Source organism: Orcinus orca, chromosome 13 (assembly GCF_937001465.1).
Source record: "Orcinus orca chromosome 13, mOrcOrc1.1, whole genome shotgun sequence".
Classification (NCBI taxonomy): domain Eukaryota; kingdom Metazoa; phylum Chordata; class Mammalia; order Artiodactyla; family Delphinidae; genus Orcinus; species Orcinus orca.
In genome coordinates, this window is record NC_064571.1 from 53,239,943 (window position 1) to 53,252,304 (window position 12,362).

The 12,362-nt window shown below is 56.2% G+C and overlaps 1 protein-coding gene across 3 annotated transcripts in view; it reads right to left on the minus strand.

Annotated features, from left to right (window-relative positions):
- The window catches only part of TTC7A (tetratricopeptide repeat domain 7A), a 123,500-nt gene that overhangs the window by 9,065 nt on the left and 102,073 nt on the right, over positions 1-12,362 (minus strand). For all 3 annotated transcript variants that reach the window (XM_033419124.2, XM_004264981.4, XM_049696372.1), the window contains 2 exons: positions 11,388-11,522; positions 5,419-5,621 (listed from right to left, as the gene is read on the minus strand). In XM_033419124.2, the coding sequence (XP_033275015.1) occupies positions 5,419-5,621; positions 11,388-11,522 (338 nt within the window). The remainder of the gene's footprint in view (positions 1-5,418; positions 5,622-11,387; positions 11,523-12,362) is intronic.

Genomic DNA, 12,362 nt, shown 5'->3' on the forward strand with positions numbered 1-12,362 from the left:
ACCCTGTCTACTGGGCCATTAACTTACAGAATTCTTTAACCTGATCCTAACAAGAGCCCTAGGTGCTTGGCGTCACGAGTCCCATTTTACAGAGGAGGACACTGAGGTTCTGGGAGGTTGAAGAACTTGGCCAAGGTTAAATGGTGAGTACAGGCAAAGTGGAACTCAAGTCCAGCTCAGTCATACTCGAATGCTGTGCTCCAACCTCCAGACGTGATACTGGGGGCTTAAAAACCACCCCAGCCCCAGAGGCAACCCCAAAGGCAGCTCTGTTGGCACCACGGGCCACCCAACAGCACAAGGAGATTTGGGCCAATGACCCTTGTCCCATGGCAGTGAGGTCAAGCAGCCCTGTCAAAGGTGGGGCTCAAACTCAGGCCACCTGGTCTTCCATGTGAATGGTGGCAAAAATACCCGGTGTTGACTTATCTTTTCACAGCTCTTGGCTCGTCCCCTAAAACTACCCCTTCAGGTCACAAGGGCCTGAATTATTATCCCCATTTGATAGAAGAGAAACTGAACCAGCAAGAGGAAGTAATCTCCAAGTGCCCCCCTAACCTGAAGGCCGGCAGGGCTGACTGCGTGTCTCAGACCTCTCCCGTCTGGTCCTACCCTCCAGGACTGGGGACAGGACCAGTCAGGGGAGGGTGGGTGGAGTTCACCTCTTTGACCTTAGAGAGCAGAGCCTTCCAGGTTAGATTCCTGGAGCACCTGCAAAAGGCCCAACCCAGAACCTCAGGTTTGGGTGGGGCAGAGCCCTGGTTCTCGCTGACTCAGGCCCGGCCTTGGGGAGGGAGAGCGATGGTGGGAGGGAGCTTCTGCGGGACTTAAGTCGTGAAGTGGCACACCCCAGCCTGGAGAGAGGGAGGCAAGGAGCTCTGGGGCCAACTGGGGGTGGCCGCATGCCATGGCCGTGCCCCAAGTCCACTTAAAGACAACCATGCTGGGAGCCAGAGGGAATGAATGCAGGGGAATAATTCATCACCAGCTCTCATCAGGGGGCAACAGATGACAGAAACACTGTCTTCCTGTCTTTCCAGGGGCATCTGGAGAGAGGCTAGGCCGGGTCACGCAGCCAGGATTGCTTCAGAAATCACATCTCTGGGAATTACATGACAGGAGCCAAAGCTTATGCAGGGCTGTCTCCCCCTACTGCTGGGGTGTCCGACGTGGAAAGGGTTCTGGGGAGAGGGGGCAGCAGGAGCTAAAGCTCTGTCCCCAGGAAGAAAGCATGACCAGGGGCAGAGACCAGTGAAGAGCAACGAAGCCTGCCCAGAGAGGGGCCAGGAAACCACTACCCCCCAGGATCTGTCCCTGGGAGAGGAGGGCGGGACGCCAACCACCACAAACACAGATGGTGGCAGGGACGCAGCCACACCTGCCCACTCCTGGCTGAGGCTTTCAAGCTACCACCTGCAGTGAGACAGTCTGCACCAAACATCCACAGTCCCGGCTCAGGCAAGTGGAGGGTAGAGAGTGAGGCAGCGTGTGGCCAGGGCTGGGGACCCTCCCGCCATTAAGGTCAGGTGACCTACCTCAAAGGAGAGGGTGGAGAGTGAGGCAGCCTGTGGCCAGGGCTAGGGACCCTCCTGCCATTAAGGTCAGGTGACCTACCTCAAAGGAGAGGGTGGAGAGAGTGAGGCAGCCTGTGGCCAGGGCTGGGGACCCTCCTGCCATTAAGGTCAGGTGACCTACCTCCAAGGAGCCCCCTCTTGGGAGGGTTCTCAGGGAGTTGATGACTCCATCAGCCACTCCTGGGCTCCTTGCCTTCCCTAAGCATCTCTGTTCCTTTGGAGGTCCCCTCTCGGCCAAGCCCATGGAGCCTTCTCTGAAAAACAGCGTCACCCGAGGGACAACTCCTCTGCTGATCTTGGGAAGGACCCTGCTTCCTTTCTCAGGTTTCCTCAGGGACAGGCAGGTAAAGTTCAGGTTTCCCCTTCTTAACTAGATTCTCTGCCAGTAAATTAAGTTCTGAGCAGCCAGGCTGAGTGAGTGGGGTTTCCGGCTACCTAGAGGGGAGGCTGAGACGGAGCTGGCAGAGACTGTCGGGACCTGCTCCTGGGATTTCACTGGGAATTTCCATTGGCAGAGAGCATGTCTTTCTCTTTCCACACCTGGCAGTCTCCCAAAGCCACCTGGCCATCCCTGAGCCTGGTGGAGGTGGCAGCCTGCAGGATCGGGGCTTGACGGCACAGACTCCTCAGGGACGCTGCTGTGCGCGCGGCAGGAACTCTTTGCTGACACAGCATTGCCAAAGACGTGTCTCTTTCCTGCCTGATCTGGGTGGAAAAGCCTGAGCTGAGCCCAGGGTGGAGCTGGAACCATGGAAACGTCCCCATCACATCCAGGGCCGGGAGGGCAGAAAGACAGGAAGAGCAGAGGATATGCTTCTGGGCCGAAGTTCATGTTCTTGGAAGCCTGAACCCTGGCTCCTGGAAACAACAACTCTCCCCTCCCAGAGGCTTTCTCCAGCCTGTCTCCAAATCTCCTGTCCCATGTACAAAGCCCCGGAGAGGCCACAAGGCCGGCCTCCTGGTGTTGGACCATCCTGCCCAAGAACTGCAGGGCAGAACCGGGCACCCACACAGCTCACTGAGTGCATCTCTGCCCTCCTCTCTCCGGAACTCGGAGCGCGGGACTCAGCCACTATATTAGAGGGCTCACTGAGGAGCCCAGAGCTCTTCCAGACCAGGCTATGGGTGGCCGTGCTCTCAGGGGAGGGCTGTGTCTCCTTCCCCTCGTACCTAGCAGAGGCCGATGTCCTCCAAGAGCCACAGTGGCAATAGCAAGGCCAGGATGCCCTCCCTGGGAACCTGCCTTGGCAACGACTCCAGTGGGGGTGTGTTACCAGTTCCCCTCCATATTCCTTTTTCTGGGTAATTCTCCAAGGATGCACCAGCCTCACGCTGAGACGACTGCTGTGTCTCTCTTATTCGCTACTATTTTTAGATTTGTGAATCTAAGGGATTCACATCAAATCTAAGGGATTTGTGAATCCCTTACATAAGTGCCAAGCTGACTTAGACCGACGGGGAGTGACTCCCATCATGCAGTACACCATGCTGAAAAAGATCCCAAGATCCCATCTGTGCTCAGTGGGAAAAAATGCTGTGACCGATAAGCAACGTCTGTCCCGGGCGAGGGACTGGACAGTGTGGCGTGTGGCGTGTTCTGTCTTTTCTGATATAGCACTGCAGACTTTCAGAAGCACTCTCACATGCGTCACCTCATTTGATTAGAAAACACTGGTCTAGTAACGATGAAGCTCGTTATTCATTTATAACAGGAGACATCAGGAGCATGGCAGTTAAGTGTGTCTTTTCCTAAATCACCCAAGTGAATTAGGGCCAGAGCCGGGATTAGATTCCAGATGTCCTGAGTCTGAGGACTGTACGGGGAAGACACTTAGCTCAGGGAACACTGGAGTCCAACGAGCCAAAGTGTTCGCATGTCTTTGGGAAAACAGTGCTTAGTAAGTCTTCCCCAGGCTTGAAATTTGCTATTCTTTATGCGTATGTGTGGGATGCTGGCAGGAACACAGAGTGTGGAAAGGGGATGGGCTGCCCACGCTGGAGCCGACTGCCCCTCTGGTTGCTTGTAACTTAACAGTGGGCAGTCCCTTCTCCGATTATATCAAATCAGCAAGGCACCCCAGGAAGAGAAAAGGGACCTTTTCAGAAACATCTGTAGGGAGCCACTCCGGACAACTTATTCAGTTACCATGGAAACCCACCCTTGCAAACTGCTTCAGTTTTAGGAAAATAGCTACAAACAATAATAAGCATAAATGAAAAATGGTACATGTTGCTTCAAAATTGTACTTGTTATTGGATTTGGTCGGGTTTTCGAGACCCGAGACGGCAGGCTCATATCCACGAGCACAGGGAAAGGCAGCCGTCTGCCTGCCTGCAGGCCTAACGACAAGAGCCCACATCCCCCCTCGCAGATCCCTAATCAAGTTTCTGGATGTGACCTCCGGGGAGGCATTTATCAGAGGAGCTAATGTCTGAATTGTGGGAGGAAGGAGGATGTGCCTTGCAAAAAACAAACATTTGCTGAGCCGACGGGAAGGCAACACGGAGTCATGTGGAGGGAACCTAGACCAGGCCAAGCTGTTGCTACATGGGCCTGAGCTAGAAATCCTTTAAGAGATCAGGCTGAGATGGGAATCTCCGTACTGGTCTGTTTTCAAGGACTCTCAGGGTTAGCAAGGACCTTATAAAGGTGACCTGGTCCAGCTCCTCCCACATGTGATATTTACGTTCTCTGGGCAACATCCTCACCAGTTGATTCATGAGTCTGTGCTTGGACTATGCCAAGAGTTAAGTCGTTTTTCCTGACACTGAGCTGACGTCTAACTCCTCGTAGCTTCTACTCACGAACAAAGCAGACCCCTTTTGTCAATGATAATCCTTCAGCCACCTGGAGCCATGCTCCTGATGCTTCTGTGTTCTCCATGGGGCAGACATCAGTGACACCCTCACGGCCATTCTCCTCAGAGAGCTCTCAAAGTGAGACATCTGAGGTGGAACCCAGACCCTGGGACTGGGAAAGACTGTGTTGCTGCGGGCTCCTAAATTATACTTCAGAAATCACTGTGCATATGCAGGCCTGTACACTTTCAATCACGACATTTATCCTGATACCTGCTCTCTGAAAGCAGATAAGGAAGGCGAGGAAAAACAGTCTTCCTTAGGGTATGCTATACCACCTGTTAGATGTTTCCCGGACCAGAGAATCCCCATTGCACAGGTGAGTAAAACTGAGGTTCCAAGAAGGGGCTGACTTGCCCGTGATCACCCAGGAAGAGAATGGCAAGGCCAGGACAAAAGCACCAGCATCCTGCTCCCAGCCTCTGAACCTTCCCACAGGAGAGTCACCGAGCCCTGGGCACCCAAGTCCTGGGCTCCATGTCCTAGGATTAGGGGTTGCCGGCCCCTCTTAGCACCCCGAGGCCATTCTCAATGTGTGCTTGAGTCAGGCCTGACATGACAGCCCACCCCAAAACATCGCCTGAATCCCACAAGGAGGCATGGAGCTCCTCTCAAAAGGGCAAGGCAGCCCCGTGATCAGGGAGGGCCTGGGGACCCCCGAAAAAACGCATTTTGGTATCTGCCTAGAGTCTCCAGGGCAGGGACCTGATGAGTAACAGTGAAAACCTCTGGGGCTAGATCGCCTGACAGAAACACAGCAAAAGGGAGTCACCAAGAATCAACCAATTCTCCTCATCCCCTTAGGCAGGCTCTGATTGAAGGGGGATGGCCTGTCTCTACAAGAACAGAGAACAGTCTCTGTTCTCCCAACAGAGCAGGAAGGAGGACAGCAGGGAACAGTGGCAGCAAGGCGCTGCAGGCAGTGGAGGCTGCGGGGTAGGGAGGGGGCCCCGAGGCCTTCGGAGCGGGTGTGGGGCTGACTCACCAGGCTATGCATGATGCGCACGCCGTCGGGGTTCACCGTGAGCGCCTCCTTGTACAGCTGCTTGGCCTCCTCCAGGCTGCCCTTCATCTCGGCCAGCCGGCCCCGCATGTAGAGCACCGAGTGTGATGTGGGGAAGAGGCCCGCAGCCTCCTGGATGCAGAAGCCTGCTTCCTTGAGGTGCTGCTGCTCCATGAACAGCTCGGCTGTGAAACGAGACGGGCAGGTGAGGCTGTGGGAAAAGTCAGAGGCAGCGGCCCCCTCCCGCATCCGACCATCAGCCCCCGGAGTTTAGGAACTGGTCTTGGGTGATGGAAACCACCCCACCGAGACACAGCATGGGACTGGCTCGCTCTGGGGTGCGGCGGTAGCACCAGGCCGTGGCTTCTGAGCGCTCACTCTGTGTCAAGTTCATGCTCTGTGCTACACGCGGTCCGACTCCACCAACACTCACAAAACCCTATGTGAACAACGCACTTCTATTACCCACTTCAGGGAGGAGGATACGGGCACAGAGAAGGTGAGGAACTCGCGTAAGGCCACAGGGAGAGTAAGCAGTGGAGCCAGGGTTTGCAGGGGGCTGTCTGACTTCAGAGCCTGGCAGTGGGGGCACGAGTGGGATCCCCTGCAGCTAAGCATTTGCTCGGGGGACTCTTCTGTCCCGTCACTTCACCTATTCATCACGTATCTGGGAACAGGGGGCGGGAGGCAGATGAGGTCGCTTTCCAAGGAGGGCTGCTGACTAAAGAGCTAATCCACCTGCGTGGTCAGGACGAGGACAGCCAAGTGATGCTACCACGGAGGGGTGGGAGGAAGGAGGCCCAGGGAGCAACCGTGGAGGGCAGGGGTGGGGCTCACGCTGAGGAGCTACAAACCCGCCTGCACTTACTGAGAGCTGACCGTGGGCCAAGCAAGCATCTCCTCTCATTTAATCCTCAGGAGTCTGGGAGGGAGACTCTCCCGTGCCCCAGGCTGAGGGGGGGGGGCCTCACCCCAGTCCCTCGGTTGGAAGGGGCAGCTCCTGGCCTCCCTCCAAACTTGGGACTTTCTGTCGCATGGAGAGGAATCAGGGATGCACACGCCCTTCAACCAACAGGTGGGGAAGATCCGCCCCACAACCAGTTTGCCTTCTTCCCCCAGATCAGTAGAAAATAGGGCAGTTTCTCCAGTTGCGGGCCCACCCACACAGACGCGCATTTCAAACCCACGCTGCACAGGTACACACCTACTGGAGGTGCCCTCAGAAGCGCGGAGCACCGGAGGTGCCTCGCAGCCCACTCAGCCTTCGTCTCGTGGCAGCGTGGGCCCGGCTGCCCCGCACAGATGGGAGGGAGCACAGAAGGGCAAGCAGAGCTGGGCTGGGGGCTTTGCCAAGAGCTGTTCCCAGCACAGGCCGAGAGCTGAGGTTACACGAGTTCAGATTAGGTCCAGGGGCTGGGGGCGGATAACAGACTCCCCAAAGAAGGCTCCCAGAAAAGGTGGAAGACCTGGGCCCAGGCAGCCCGTCTTCTGGTTCCAACAAGAAGCAGGAAGGAGGCCTAAGGCCTTGACTGTAGCACACAGCACAGGGGGCGCTCAGCATGAATGTGGCCTAAGGCCCACTGTAATCAAAGAAGCTTGAATGCTGCAGAGGGCATTCTGAGCAGGGTACTCTTTCTCTTTTCTGGAGTAGAGAATTTGGGAGAATCAGAGAATTAATTAAACTCAGAGGAGCCAGGTTCCCATGATAAGGTGCGAGGGAAGCACAGGCTCTTGTCCTCAGAGATGGCCTGAACTGGAGATTCCCACGGTGAAAAGCTCGGAAGGCCAGGCCAGGAGGGGTGGGCTTTGAACCTGGGGCCCGGCAGGGAGGGCTGGCTATCTCGGCCTCGCTCTCCTCTGCTCTGCTGTTGTGTTCCCTTCCGGAGCTGCCGCCTGGGGCTCTCCGCCGGCTGCCTTTATATGTGGGTCCGATGTCCAGCTGCTGAGGACTGACCGTGTGCCTGGCCCTCCCATGAGGAGGAGGGGAAAGCAGAGCAGCTGAGCCACCAAGCCACTGGAGTGACCGAGGGCAGCGGAGTGACAAGTGCCATCGCTGAGTGTTCTGGGCGCTCGGACGGGGTCAGGCTAGCTGTGCTGGTGTGGTCAGGGAAGTCTTCCTGGTGGAGGCGGCATGTGAGCCAGGCCCTGAAGGCACAGGGACACTTGGACTGGCAGAGAGGAGAAGGGAGGCTGTGCTGACGTAGAGGGCTGGGACCCACTGCAGCAGGACTTCTCAGGGTCACAGAGGAGGAGGGAGAAGCAGAAGGAAGTGTGTGGTGTGAGTGCTGGGCGTGGGGAGGCCTGTCCTGCACCAGCCCCTGGGGCTGCTTCCTCCATCGCCAGGAGCTGAGCTCAGAGGCCAGCTCGCCACTCCCCTGGACCTTGTCCCAGCTGACCCTCCCCAGGCCTGGCCCACCTGCCCACCTGGTCCTGGCCCGCCTCATTAAGCTGTTTACAACTTGCTGCCCTGTCTCCTGAGCCCCATCTCTGGAGGCTGGCCCCGGTCCCTCCCTTGGGAACTCTTCACAGTGCCTTCACATCAACAGATTTCAATTACAGGGACCTCCACCTTCTTTCTTCCTCGGGGCCCTGGGCCTTGTCCTGGGCCCACACCAGAGAACATACCCTGAAAAATAGGTAGGACTGCTTTGCTCCGATGAACATTACCAGTTAGGCAGGAAACCAGATGACACAGAACAGAGCCAGAGAAGTGAGGGCTCCTGGCCGCTTTATGGATAGCCCCTGGCAGGCCCAGCCTCCAGGGCGGGGTCCCTGACCTACACACAGACTCACAGGTCTGGGGGCTGCAATGCACCCCTTTTTCCTAGCCTCAGTTGTTTTACCCAACATGGTGCTCCCCAGACAGCCGGCCTCGGCTGCAGCCGCGTGGCACGGTGCCCACCCACTGCCCGATCCTCTACGTCCCAGTCCTGGCTGCCAGGGCCCCGAGGTGCCCACACCCATCCCGGCCCGCCCTGGCCAGGGCTGGATGAGCAACCACTGTTACTGGGTTTTCCTTGAATTCTCATAGTCGAGGTCATCACTCCAGCAAACAGGGGCCCTGCTGCCCGCTCCGTGTCAGAGGCCCCTCTCTGATCCCCTTGGCTCCTTCTCTCTCCCCCTCCCTTCCGATTTTCACTTCTCTCGTCTCCCTCTCTGCCCGCTCCTGACCTCCTCTCCTGTCTGTCTGTCTGTCTGGGCTTTCCTTCTTCCTTCCATCCTCTCCACCCACCCTCCTCTGTGCTTTCTCTCAGCAGGCCCCAAATGGAAAACATCTGTTCCCTGGAGCTTTGCAACAGTCCCTTTTATGATGTTTTTCTGAGGCATCCTGATCTAACCCTGCACCCAGCGCTGGCTGCAGTCTTCCTGCCCGTCTTGCCAGTGCCGAGCCCTCTTTGCAGGAAGGAAGGCCTCGCTCGCTGCTACTGAGCTGAGAAGCAGGGTGAGGGAGGGCCCAGGGCCCCGCTTAAGGCCTGTAGGGGCCTCGCCAGGGGAGATGCGCTTCCTAGAGGCCCTCCGTGAGGCCCCAGAAAGGAAGGGGGACCACCCGAGCTAAAAGGGCAGGGGCCCCCAGGGCAGGAGAGAAGGTTAGACCCTAAAAAGAATACACCTTGAGCCCCAGGAGGGGTCCCCCAAACTGTCCCCTAAAGGAAATAAGCAGTTCCCCATGGAGCAAACCCTCAGGACATACGGATGCCCAGAAAAAAGGAGAAGGAAGGGTGGGGGAGGAGGAATGAGAGAGAAGAGCAGGGGCCCGGAAGGGAGAAAGGCCGGGAGAGTAACACAGAGAACGCAAAGGTCTGAAGGGGTTTTTCGGGTTGGTCTGAGACCCTCCATCCCTGGGATGCAGCGAGGGGCACCGTTTTCCTCAGGCCACACAGATGTCAGGGCTGCACGGGCCTGGGCTCCCGGCTTCCTGCCCCGGGAGCGCTCTCCTCACGGACTCAGGAGGAGGGGCTGACGGGCAGAGAGGAGGAGAGAAGGGCAGGCAGGAGCAAAGGAAAAGAGGCCATGGGAAGCGGGCACAGAAGGCCAGAGGTGGAGAAGGGCAGGGAGCTGGGAAAGAATGGAGAGTGGAGGAAGATAAGGGAAGAATGAGGAGGAAAGAAGGAAACAAGAATTAGAGGAGCCTGTCGGACCAAGGGTCAGGCGTAGCTTCCGTCTCAACTGTATCTTTATAATAAATACGCTCTTTAGACACAGCCCTGACTGCCCGACCCCAGGTCCCCAGTCTGCCCAGCCGACAGCAGGGGTAGCTTCCACCTTCGGGGCCACCTAAAGAGCCAGGGCAGCCCAAACAGTGTGGATCTGCCATTTGGGAGCTGGGACTCGTGCTAACTTCCCCTGACCCAGGGGAAGCCCACAGCCGCCTGTGAGCCCCTGGACCTCCAGGGCAGGGGAACTCTCCCTACACCTACTTCCCTCTCTCTAGCACGTTGTTAGCTCCCAGAGACATGAGCTTCAGTCAGAGAGAAAGGTGGGCCATCCTGCCCCTCTGGAAGGCATCTCTTGACACTCAGGATCCTGGAGCATCTATGGGGCCGGGTGCCTCTCCCATTTTCACACGAACCCACTGGCAAAGAGGCAACATTTTTGAAACTCATCTCTCGGGCGGAAACCCTCCGTGAGGCTTCTCACATCAGACTGGAATGGGAAAGAGGCTTGCAGAGGGAGGGGAGGAGAATGACAGTTGGGAGATGAAGGATATAACGTTAACCAACCTAAGACTGGGTTAATGACGGAACTTACTGCCAAAACAGACTGGGATGCAATTTATCTTGAACCAGACTAAGGCCTTGTTTGTTATCCCTCTGGATTTTTCAAAGTTCCTCTTCCTACTTCAGATGTAACAAGCTGACGGTGGAGCACAGCCCCATATCCCTAGCATCCTAAGGGAGCCTGATGTGCTAACTGGGGCAATATTTGCATTATTAACATGCTTCCCGGTCTAGTCTTTCTGTGAATCCTGGTCCAACTTTTCCCCCCAGATTTAGAGCCTGTGGAGGGGAGAGCGGGGGCGTCCTGCATACTAATGTGTCCATATGTGAAATCCATGCAGCGGGGAACCTTAGATCCTCAATCAACAAGCACATTCTAACTCTGACTTGCAAAATCCGCAGGTCCCAGGAAGGGAATATCTACTTTGCCTCCTCTCCATCTGCCCTCGGGGCTATCGGCGCCACCCCCTTGCTGGAGACGGGGCAGATAGGAGGGTAATCAGTAAGAGGTGAGGAGCTTCACTCCTGGGTCAAGGGAGCGTGTTGGCCTGGTGCATTTTTAGGATTCCACTTATCCTACCGCCTTCTTCTTTCTTCTGAAGCTGCCACTCTATCTCATTCAGGTACATCTCTGGCCTTGATTCCCTCTTTTTTCACTCTAATCCACCTCTCACACCACTGTGGGATTAAATTTTCTATCACTTCAGCGAGTCACTCCTCAGCATCCCTTAGCCAAACATCAAGGAACCTCACCGCTGGGGGTACCACGCTGCCTCTGCCTCTACCGTCACTATAGTGGACACGACAGAAGCCCAGGACCATCTACCGAGCACCTCCTATGTGCTAACTGCTTGACACACACTAGCTCATTTTAGATCAGGACAGGCAGTAAGTGAGCCGTGCAACTCTGAAGCCGCCGGCCTCCCCAGTACTAACAGACCCTCAAACTCCATGGTGGCAACGGTGCCCACTAGCTGTTAAGAGAGATTGTCACCCGAACGGCAACCCTAGGGTTACCAGCCCTCTGCCTTCAACGAACTTGACCACCAGGCCTCGCTTTCTTGGGGCCACCACATCTCACCTCTGCTCTAGCTCTCCCATGAGCTCTCGGGGGTTTGAGTCCTAACTAGTTTTCCTCAGGACACAGCTTCCCGAACTTGGGCTGCCAGGGCAGACCCGGAGGAGCCAGAGGGGGCCCTGGTGGCCCGCAGGCAGGGGGCTGGGGACACTCACCAGCCTGGAGCCAGATCTGTTCCAGCGTGGTCCACAGCTGCATGGGGCCCTGCTTCAGAACCGAGCTGGGCACGGTCAGCTCCGACATGGCCTCCTCCAACCGGGAGGCTGCGATGGACGATGCCCGCCGAGAACCTGCAGAGCAAGGTGGGAGGGGCTGAGCCACAGAGTCCGAGTGCCCCACCGCAGGCCCCAGGACAGAGGCTGCGCAGCCCCTCGGGACCGACAGGGCATGCCGTGTCAGGGCAGGGCAGCCTGGCCCAGCGGCCGCTAAACAGCGCACAGACCCACTAGGAGGGGCCCACCTCCCAGGCCGGAGAGAGGAGCTTTCTGAGGGGCAATCAGGCGGTGAGCCCACTTCTAGGAGTTAATCACTAGGGAAGAACACCATGAATGTCGGCAACTGCAGGCATTCTACCACTGCCTGGGATACCGAAGACAGAAATGGCCTGACTCTCTGCCAACTGGGATTGATTAAAAATAAGTGAGAGTATAATCATACAAGACTATGCAGTCATTAAAATAACGATGCATAAATATGGGTATCGATGCAGAAAGAGGCTGACGTTATAGAGTTTGGTAAAAAGAAGCAGATTGCAAAAGAGTATGATCACATTTTTACAAACAAGAAAATATGGCCATGTTTCCACAAGTCTGAAAGGCCATTTATTAAGGTCTGAGTGATGAACTGACGGACGACTTTTCCTTTCTTCCTTTTACATTTTTACTTCCTGTTTTCACAAGTGCCTATTATTTCTTGATAGAAAGGTCCCATTGGTGGCTGGACTGTGAAGGATCCTTGGGTAGCAGCTCAGGCCAGACCCTGTGCCCTCTGGAGAACTTCTCCATGTGGCAGTTCAGAGTGACATGGGTCCCCGTCCGGGATATATAAGCCGTTGACATTTACAATTCACGTGCAGGTGAAGTGCGAGCACTTTTTTCCCTCTCCCTCAGAGGCAGTAAAGGCTCCAATAA